Here is a 10,116-nt window from a genome sequence, read left to right as displayed (position 1 = left end):
TTTTTTTTTTTTTTTAAGACAAAGTCTCATTCTATCACTTGGGCTAGATTTCAATGGCATTAGCCTACCTCATAGAGCAACCTCAAACTCCTAGCCTCAAGAGATCCTCCCATCTCAGCCTCCCAAAGTGTTAGGATTACTGACATGAGCTACTGTGCCTGGCCTGAACAAAGTGACTTTTAATGAAGATTGTTGAACTTTGTGACAAAAGTGTTTGAAATATAGGTAGGATAAGAAATAAGAGCTTAAATCAAGATCTACCTGTCTCTTTGTGGGTAAATGGCTGGGAAAGCTACTAGGAACCTTTGTGGCCCCCCCCCCCACTTTGTTTCCCTGGCACCTTAACATTGTACTGTTTTATTTTGGGTTTTTTTTATTTGTTTGTTTTTCTTTTGTTTTGTTTTTGAGACAGAGTCTTACTCTGTTGCCCCAGGCTAGAGAGCTGTGATGTCATAGCTCACAGCAACCTCACATTCCTCGGCTCAAGCAATCCTTTTGCCTCAGCCTCTCACGTAGCTGGGACTATACGTGCCCATAACAACGCTGGGTTAGTTCTTCTATTTTTAGTAGAGATGGAATCTTCCTCTTGCTTAGGCTGGTCTTACTCAGGCAATCCATCCACCTCGGCCTCCCAGACTGTTAGGATTATAGGAGTGAGCCACTGCATTTGGCCAATACTGTGCATTTATGAGGAGACTTCTGATGGCTTTTGAAATTTGGAAGGACTAATCAATAGTTGCAACAAGGGGATTGTTTTGAGTTATTCATAGTATGCATTTCACTGTGTTATATTAATATGATTCCCAGTCTTCCTGTGAATAATAGAATTTCTGTGTTTATGTGTTCGGCAGGTTTTCCTGCAGCTCGAAGGTGTCACAGTTGTGTTCAGATAAAAAATGGTAAGGTCTCTTAATAACATTTTGTTTCCATTTCAGTAATTGTATCTGCTAAAAATGTCTTATTTCTTAATGATAGCTCCTCAAAAGAGAGAACATAACTTTGGGGAGAGTCTGTTTCTTGTAGTTTAAACTTAACGGGAAACACATAGAGTTATGCCTGTCTCTTAGCAGTTTTCATAAAGTAAAGTAGTACAGTGTTTGGGTTCCCTCACTTATAACAGAATTCAATAATTTGTGATAAATAAACTCTTATTGCACCCGCTGATCTTCTAGCACCACACCTTAGCAGATGTCTGTGATTAGGGTGGGTGGTACTAATAATCTGGAGTGGTTATACAACGGGGACCTCACTGAACATCATACTGAAACTGTAAAAACTCCTTCAGAGTGTTATTTCATAAAGTTGATTCTGTTCTGGCTGATGCCAAATAGAACTCTTAGCTCATTCTTTGGCCATACTACGATAAAGGCATCATATGGCATTAGAAAGCAGCTCCAGCTGCTTTATCTAAATGTGATAAGTGACTCCTCTTTGGATAACCTTCCTGTCTTAAAATCTACAGCTTATTTTATAGTTTGATATAGCTCCTTAAATTGTTCTGGGAAGATAGTGTACCTAAATGAGTTAGACAGCCTGTATCCTTTCAGCAGCTTAGTTAGGATTTAACTAGGATTAATCTGCCTTCTCTAGTACAGAGATAGTTTTTATTATGTTTCTGCTTTGGGGATAAGATTTATAGATAGTGGCATTGTTCAGCTTTGCCTTTCTGAGCATGGAGCTACTTTAAAGTTTTCCTTAAATCCTAGCTATAAAAATTTTCCAGTGAATTTTATACTTTAATTAAGTATTGGCTTAAACTTGATCTAGATCTGAATTAAGGCACTTATTCATTTAATTCTTTGAGGCCAGGCACCATACAGATGGAATTCAGTCTTAGTTCTGGGCATGTAATTTGAAGTTTAACATAGCCTTTGTTACAAGTTATCTAGTTAAGTTAAAAAATAACTGATCTCACCAAAAACCAAAATAAAACAAAAAAACACCATACATACAAACAAAAAACCCGTTTCATTTTTGGATAATTTTGTTTCTAATAAAGAACTGTAGGCTCGGCGCCTGTGGCTCAAGTGGCTAAGGCGCCAGCCACATACACCTAAGGTGGCGGTTTGGAATCCAGCCCGGACCCACCAAACAACAATGACGGCTGCAACCAAAAAAATAGCCGGGCGTTGTGGCGGGCACCTCTGGTCCCAGCTACTTGGGAGGTGGAGGCAGGAGACTCGCTAGAGCCCAGGAGTTGGAGGTTGCTGTGAGCTGTGAAGCCACGGCACTCTACCCAGGGGGATAGCTTGAGGCTCTGTCTCAAAAAAAAAAAAAAAAAAAAAAGAACTGTAGAGACCAAACGGACTTTCAGGCTGTCCTCTTTGGGCTGAAGAAAGCCTGAAAGAACCTCTTTTATGCCCCCAAACTGAGCATTGCAATGAATGCTTCTCCTCCGGTTGAATGTCAGGTTGAATGAAGGATATTTGTCTGTATGAGCAGATATTCTTGTATATTCTTTCTAGGACATTACTTTATTTTACTTTATTTTTTTTTAGGACGTTATTTTAAAGGAAGAATTTTCAAGCTGGTGGCCTGCATATGTGTTCTGTGGTCCATATGTGTATTAAAATCTTTTTAATTAGAGGCCAACATTTAAATCAAATGTTTCTTTTTAAAAAATCCAGATTTTCAGCTTCTTTTGAAAACATAGCAGATATAGCAATTGCCAGCCTTGTCTCCCCCATGGTATCAAATAGCTAGAGTGGACATAGCCATCACCTCTTTTAGAGGATGAGCACTTCTGTTTGTATTCCCCAAACCTCTTTTTGTTTTTCCTGGACCCCCCTCGTTGGTTCACTTTTTGTGCCTGAAACCTGTAGGTATTTGAATTTGAGAACATTGACATGAAGTCTCCTTGGAGGTTTATATCCTTAACCTCAATTAAGAGCCTGACATAGTGTCCTAACTCTACTGAAGAACAAGAAAGCAGCACGAGAGACTGCACAACTGAATTCCTGTTAGGGCCAATCCACTTAACAGATCCGTGTCCACTGGCCATGTGATCCACTATAAACTTTGATTCTTTTCCTTTGTGTGATCTTGGCTTTCTCTTTTCTTGATAGATGTATTTATTTGTGGGGGCTATAATGGAGAAGTGATCCTGGGAGATATCTGGAAATTGAATCTGCAGACTTTTCAATGGGTAAAGCTCCCAGCTACCATGCCAGAGCCAGTTTATTTTCACTGTGCCGCTGTTACACCAGTAAGTTTTTATTTTCATATCTTCCTTACATAGTTGCCTTGCTTCCTTAAATCTCTAATCTTTTTAGAGGTATTAGCAAGAAAAAAAGATCCTAATATCAGCAAATCTTGGATTGTGGTTTTCAAATTTCCTTCCAAAACCAATCCCTTCCTTTGAGCAAAGGAGAGAAAAAAGCATCATACCCAAATTTAAGAGACCAACATATGCCGGGTGTGGTGGCTCATGCCTGTAATCCTAGCACTCTGGGAGGCTGAGGCAGGTGGATTGCTTGAGCTCACAGGTTCGAGACCAGCCTGAGCCAGAGTGAGACTCTGTCTCTAAATATAGCCGGGCGTTGTGGCGGACACCTATAGTCCTAGCTACTTGGCAGGCTGAGGCAAGAGAATCGCTTGAGTCCAAGAGTTGGAGGTTGCTGTGAGCTATGACAACATGGCACTCTGAGGAAAACAAAGTAAGACTCTGTCTCAAAAAAAAACCCCAGAACAACATAAATGGAAAAGAATAACATAAATGAATGCCAGGTGTAAATGCTACACCTGGCATTCAGGTCCCAGACAGTGATTTAAAGGTGTTTCCGGGAGGGCAGAGAAGAGTTTTACCCCCATGATACCATAGTATTGAAGATTCGACTAATTTCCTAAGGCAAAGCCCTTAATTTTCATCTTTCTCTTCCCAGTATTTGGTACTTTGGATACTTCAGTATAGTCTTAGTTTAATGTTCATTAATAGAAAGTGAAGTTGTTTGTTGTTGAAGTAAAAAAAAAAAAACAAAAAAACTATAGTTTTGTCCTTAGTAACTCATTCATTATTTAAATCATCTTGATGTCTACACTGTGAGATCCGTGAGAAATTCTTTTTGTTTCACCTCATCTTCATTCAGCCTACTATGTTTTTTTTGGGGGGGGGGTAGTGCTGACTGTTCAGCCTTGGTATCTGTTTCTCTCCCATTTGAATTTGTGCTCTTCTGACTACCGTTTGTTCATAGGCTGGTTGCATGTACATTCATGGAGGAGTGGTGAACATCCATGAAAACAAACGGACTGGGTCACTGTTTAAGATCTGGCTGGTGGTACCTAGCCTGCTGGAACTGGCATGGGAGAAGCTGCTTGCGGCCTTCCCTAACCTAGCAAACCTCTCCCGAACACAGCTTCTGCACCTTGGACTCACACAGGGACTCATCGAGCGCTTGAAATGAGGATGTCTGGACTGTTCATTGATACTGGAAATGTTAATTTAAAAAGACTCCTTTATTTATGGGCAGTGTAGAATGTGCTACAAAGAGGATTGGTTACCCTGATCAAGGCCTTATTCAGAAAATACATCAGATGCCTTTCCGTAAATTGGTTTTTAAGTTTATGGACATCTCACTTTCCCATGTGCTTCCTTCTTTGCTTCTCTCCTCCTGCCCCAATACACATACACATACATGCTCCTTCTTTCTTGATGGAGTTGAGGAAAAAATCTGAAAGTACCTTAACAATGTTATGGATCAAGATAAAAAAAATTTTTAAGGAAATTCTGAACATATAACCATGTTAACCAATGTTCTATAAATTAAAGCATCATCGATAAAAACAAAAATTAAATCAAAACTTTCAAAATTCCAGCAACATGAAAAAGTTTAGAGGATAAAGTGAGAAGGCTAACCTTGAGAGTCCTGCAGGTTATACTGAAACCTGAAACCTAGATGTCTAAATTAGCGTTTTCACCATGCATCTTATTGAATAGCTGATCGAATGGCAGCAGTGGTTGACTTCTTGCTGCATGGATATTCAAGCCAATCCTTTGGCTTTGAAGGAAAGATAAGCAGCTCGGTGACTCCTGGTTAGTGATTTCTTTTCTCATCCTTATGGTGCCACCAGTGGTTAGAGCTGGCTAGTTGAAAGACTGCCAAGTGTGACGTGGTCGTGCTTTTGATGTGATTCTCAGAAATCATGACATCAAGAGTATTTCAAATTGAAAACCTTATGGTGGACAAAGTTCTTCATTCTGACAGTTTTGAAATTCTCCTACATTTATTAATAGTTTTAGGTGTCTCTTTGACTTCTTCACGGGGAATTATAGACCCTAAATGTTTGGTGTAAATGCCATGAGACATAAACACATACTTGCGAGAGAGGCCAGAGAAGAGCTGGGCAGAAAGAGCTGCACTCTCTGGGCTTGTTTACTTGGCTTCTACTCAGGCCGTGGTCTTTGCCACATTGGCCATTTTCTTTTCAGAGCTTTTCTAATCTCTGGACCATGTATCTGCCATTTTCTTAGGCAGTTTGTCCTTGAATTTTACCTTAGCTTGTTGCCTCCTTTTCTATCTGCTTTAATGTGCATGGTGCTGCAGTTGTCTAGAATTAGCTAAAAGGTCTTAGGGGGGAAAGCCACAAGTCATCTTCCCTGAAGAACCAAGTATCATTTAAAAACTAGCATGAGGAAGGAATGAAACTGAGGATCATTCACTTTTTTTGGTATGTAATTTTAGTTTTGGTGTATTTTTTTTATTTCTATAAAGAAAAAAGACCTAAATTTTCACTTGCTTTGCCATCAAACTGCTAGAGGATTTGAGCAAGTGCTGGCCATGAGCATTCAGAAGTCCGTAGGTGTGCTGTAGGTGCTGAAGGCACGCCAGAGGCCACCGTGCCGATTCCTTGCAGGCCACCTCACAGCAGTTCACTCACTTGGGGAATTTGGGACACATTTTTCCTTTAAGTGCCTCTTTTTCACATAGCTTTTAAAGTTATTCTTTTTCCTTCTTCTCAGAAGGGATCTCATTAGTTTATGTGTGGATTTAAAATCACCTTTGAGTTAAGGCTAAAAAGTTATACTGTCTGGTGTTTGGTTCTGGAAAAGAGAAAACCATGGCCTCTAGACGTGGTTTCCTGACTTCTAGGCCTGTACAAGTTGGGTTGAGTTAATGGTGCCTGTATTCTGCAAAGTCTTGTAATAACCACTCATCCATGAGTTTAGGCCCTCTTTAGGGAGTGAGGAATGTGGGAGAGAGGCAGGAAAAGGAGCAGCTCCTCTAGGGGTCATCCACCCACATCTTGCCATTACCAGTCTGTGTGCCACTTAACCTCTGCCACCACTGTCAGACTTGCTCCTCTGAGGAGTTCTTTCCAGAGTAGGGCAGTCTGAGCTGCTCCACTGGTCCAAATCAGTGCTTCACTGCTGACTCCAGCCTGGTCTCTGCATATTGGGTGGAAAATATATCCCAACTTAAACAAGTCAGGCTGTCTAAGGTGGTGAGAGGATTTTTATCTTGGATTTATATAGGGACCAAAGACAGAATGCTCAGCCTCTGTGCATAGACTTCCCTGGTCTTTGGGATATTAGTGGGTCTCTAGCTCTGCTACACCAAGAAGCTGGAGAGAGATGTGGTCTGGTTCCATCCACACTTGCTAGCATTCTTTGCTAAGCCTTCTGAGGGTACTTTTCGTTGAAGTAGACTTTGGAGGCAAATCTGTGCATGACAATTTTATACAAGTACACATCCTTGGTCTAAAGTGTCTTTTAATCTAACACTAGTGAAAATGACATGGTATCACCAGCGCTGAGTGCTATAGAGCCACACGTGTGCACACGTTCTAGATGCCAAATGAGACTGTGTTGTGACTGAAATGTAGATGACTGGAATTTTATACAAGAGGTCATCAGGCATTTTGGTTTACCTATAACCAGCACTAAGAATTCCTGACGCTGTTTCCTTGATTTAGGAAAGTTCATGCCTGCTGTTTCTTTGCCTCTTTGAGGTGCTCCCAGCCATCTTGCTACAGTCTTGTAACTTTAAGTGCAATATATAGAAACACATATGGATATATACAGATTATATATAGGGTGCAACTATAAAGCAGGTATATCGCTTTTTTTGTACCTGTCTTAGGGAAGCCAGCTCATTACTTTAGAGTTAAATTATGTCAAGAATTTTAGATGTGATCAGCTGGTTTAAACCAACTCTTGATAAAGCTGGATTTTCAAGTCCGTGTTTTTAAACTCCAACTCTTAGAGACTTATTGTCCCTTGGGTTTATTAGAGTTGAGATTTTTTTCCCCAGTCATCTTTGTTCTATCTCATGTCTGCACGACTTCTTACGTTTCTTTTCCCAGGCAGAAGGAAGTCCACATGTAGAAGTTTCCTAAATGGAGAATTAAAACCTAGTATTTAATACTATCAGTTCTCCCATGTATATACTAATTTATCTGGGAATATAATACTTTATTAAATGAAGAAACTGATGCTTTCTTCATTTAATAAAGTACTTTCCACATCCTAGAAAAACTACAAACTCATGCAGAATAATTAAAATTTTAACTATTCTTCAGTGGCCAAACAAAACCCTTTTCACTGTCAGAATCTTCTTTTGTTAGTGCCCTAATGACATGATGTAAGAATTTCCTTGAAACCATTGATGCCCTTACATAGTTAGATTTAAAAGTATAATGAATATATTAACGTTTTTAAGCGAGAGATATGTTAACAGTGATCTTTGGTTATCCAGAGTAGCAAGAATAAAGCACAGATAATTGAAATCCTTAGATAATCAGTGTATCAGCTTTTCTATCAACAGCTGATTCATTTACATTTCTTTTTTCTCCCTATCCCTTTCCCATAAGCACCTCTTTCCCAGTGGAAAGGGGCTAATGAGTAGTTAGAAAAGAAAAAGGAAGAATCACTGAGGGGCTGGGAATCAGTGAACATGTAAGCAGCCTGATTACCTATAATTGGTCAGTCTGAACAATTACAGTTGAATGCTTAAATTAGGAGCCATGGGTGGTAATCTTGAGTTTAGATGTTACTCTTCAGCATAATCTCCTGCTCTGAGTTCTAGGCTGTCTCTCCTGTAAACACCAAAGAACTCTTAGCACCTATAGGCAGAAAAAGCTGGATGTTGCAGGGGAAATTCCGTTATTTGAACATATTTCTTTGACTCTTGAAAAACTTGCTTTTCCTCTGATCTTGAAGGAGCCTTGGTTCTTCCTTAGGAGATACCTTTTCCAGTCATATAGCTTGGCATATAGGAAAGGTTGAATTATCCTCTAAGACTGTGTTGGTCTTATTATTCTGTAAAACCCATTTGTTTTTATGTGGTCTTACAGATGTTTAGAAAGTGGCACAGGTTACTGAATTGTCTACCTGCCTGCATTCTGATATAGCACAAAAAGCCATTTTCATTATTTAAAAAATTTTTTTTGGTATTGAGCTCTACAGTGTAGGAGGGTTCATAGTCCTGTGATCATAAGTTGTACTCCCCAAACTGGTCACTGTTAGCTTAATTCGCTTTGGTTCCCCAAATATGCTAGAACTCTAGGAGCATTGGCAAGGCCTGTGGTGGGCTCAGTGAAGTTCCGTAACCTCCCTGCTGTCACCACTGGCTCATGCCTGGCGATGGCATTTCCCTTCTAAGGTCGTTAAAATCAGTGGAAAGCGACCTCTTCCCTAGTCTGGTGTTATGAACAGAAGTCCTGAGTTGTGCTTCAAAAGTGATACCATCTTTTTAGTGTAATTTTCATGTTTTTAATTTTTTTAAAAAATGTTTTAGAAGTTTTTTAAGGCCCTGCTTATTCAGCGTACAAGGTGAGTCAGAAACAGTTTTCAGAGGAAAAAAACCCAATTTCACCAAGCGGTAGTATTTGCTGTTTTACTAGTTACACATTTAGAATACAAAGGAGGCATCAGAAAACACTCTGACTTTCTCCAAAGTCACTTACTTATACCAGAGTCTGCGCAGGAAGAGCACAGGCATCTCCCTACAAAGGCACCTGCCAGGGACAAATTTACTGGAAGGATCTGGGCAAGAAAGGAAAGCCTCTTTCTGAGCCGCAGTCTCCGAGGGTGAGCCTAGGCTTTGCTCTTCCTACAGGGTATATGGTTGGGCTACACACAATGCTTGCCTTATTTTAAAGCTATTTGCCACAGTCCTGTTAAATAGTGTGGATGTCCTTTTGCAGTCTGGTGTGCATGCCATATGATCAGGACAGCTTTTCCACCTTACCTGGTTTCCTACACACAAGTAGGAAATATAGTGAATTTACCCTAAAATGTCCAATCTGTATTTATGTATCTTGTCAGTGTTTTGCTGTTGGTTTTCTAAAACAATCTGATCAATAAATCTTACCCAGATGTATTTGGTTCAAGGCCACCTTGATTGTCTGACTATAATTTGTGCGTATGTAAGCTCGCCTGTATGACATAAGCATCAGTCCCATGCACCTCCACCATCTCCACCACAGCTTTTCTCTCTAATATCTGCGAATCAGCCACCTTCCACACCCCCACTCACACCCCCGCCGTGAGTTCTTCTACCTGCTCTGCTCACCATCTGGAACTCCTTGTGGTTCCCTCCACAAGGACATCAGCAAAGGAGCAAGGGTGGAGTGGGCCACATCTGACATCCCTCTCACTACACCATCCTATACTCCCCCAAACCACTGCTATACACATGTATATGGGCATAACAAGACTTTCCTGAAGATTGGGAGAGTATAGCAAATTCAAAAAGGAGATGTGACCTTATACATGCAAAGTCCTATGATTGTCTTTAGAAAAAACCCCAGGAGAAGCTGAGTCCTATGTAGGGGTCTTTTGGGGATGAAACCACAGTTCCTAGCTCTGGCCTTGGTCTTTTAGATTCTTCCTTCTCTAAAACCTCTACTCTGTGATGCTTCAACCTCTAATCCTACCCCAGCAGTATGTTTCCCCAAGTCTGTTAAGTCTAGTGTAGACAAGAACACTCTAAGTCTGGTCACTTTTAAGGGCTCCCTTCTAGAATTGCATATATGCCTCTTATTTTTCAGTATTTCCATTGGCCACCTATTGGATCAAAAACACCTTCTAGGGGCAGCGCCTGTGGCTCAAGGAGTAGGGCGCCAGCCCCATATATTGGAGGTGGCAGGTTCAAACCTGGCCCTTCCAAAAAAAAAAAA

The 10,116-nt window shown here is 40.5% G+C and overlaps 1 protein-coding gene across 1 annotated transcript in view; it reads left to right on the top strand.

Moving 5' to 3' along the window:
• KLHDC10 (kelch domain containing 10) overlaps positions 1 to 9,328 on the top strand; it is a 68,496-nt gene extending 59,168 nt beyond the window's left edge. Inside the window, exons 8-10 of the mRNA XM_003803323.3 lie at positions 852 to 899; positions 3,066 to 3,205; positions 4,191 to 9,328. Coding sequence (XP_003803371.2) covers positions 852 to 899; positions 3,066 to 3,205; positions 4,191 to 4,400 — 398 coding nt within the window. The 3' untranslated portion in view covers positions 4,401 to 9,328. The remainder of the gene's footprint in view (positions 1 to 851; positions 900 to 3,065; positions 3,206 to 4,190) is intronic.
• Positions 9,329 to 10,116: the final 788 nt, after the last annotated feature.

This window comes from Otolemur garnettii, unplaced genomic scaffold (genome assembly GCF_000181295.1).
Source record: "Otolemur garnettii isolate 467f Iridium unplaced genomic scaffold, OtoGar3 scaffold00293, whole genome shotgun sequence".
In the NCBI taxonomy this organism is placed as follows: domain Eukaryota; kingdom Metazoa; phylum Chordata; class Mammalia; order Primates; family Galagidae; genus Otolemur; species Otolemur garnettii.
This window is presented reverse-complemented; position numbering and strand designations above follow the sequence as displayed.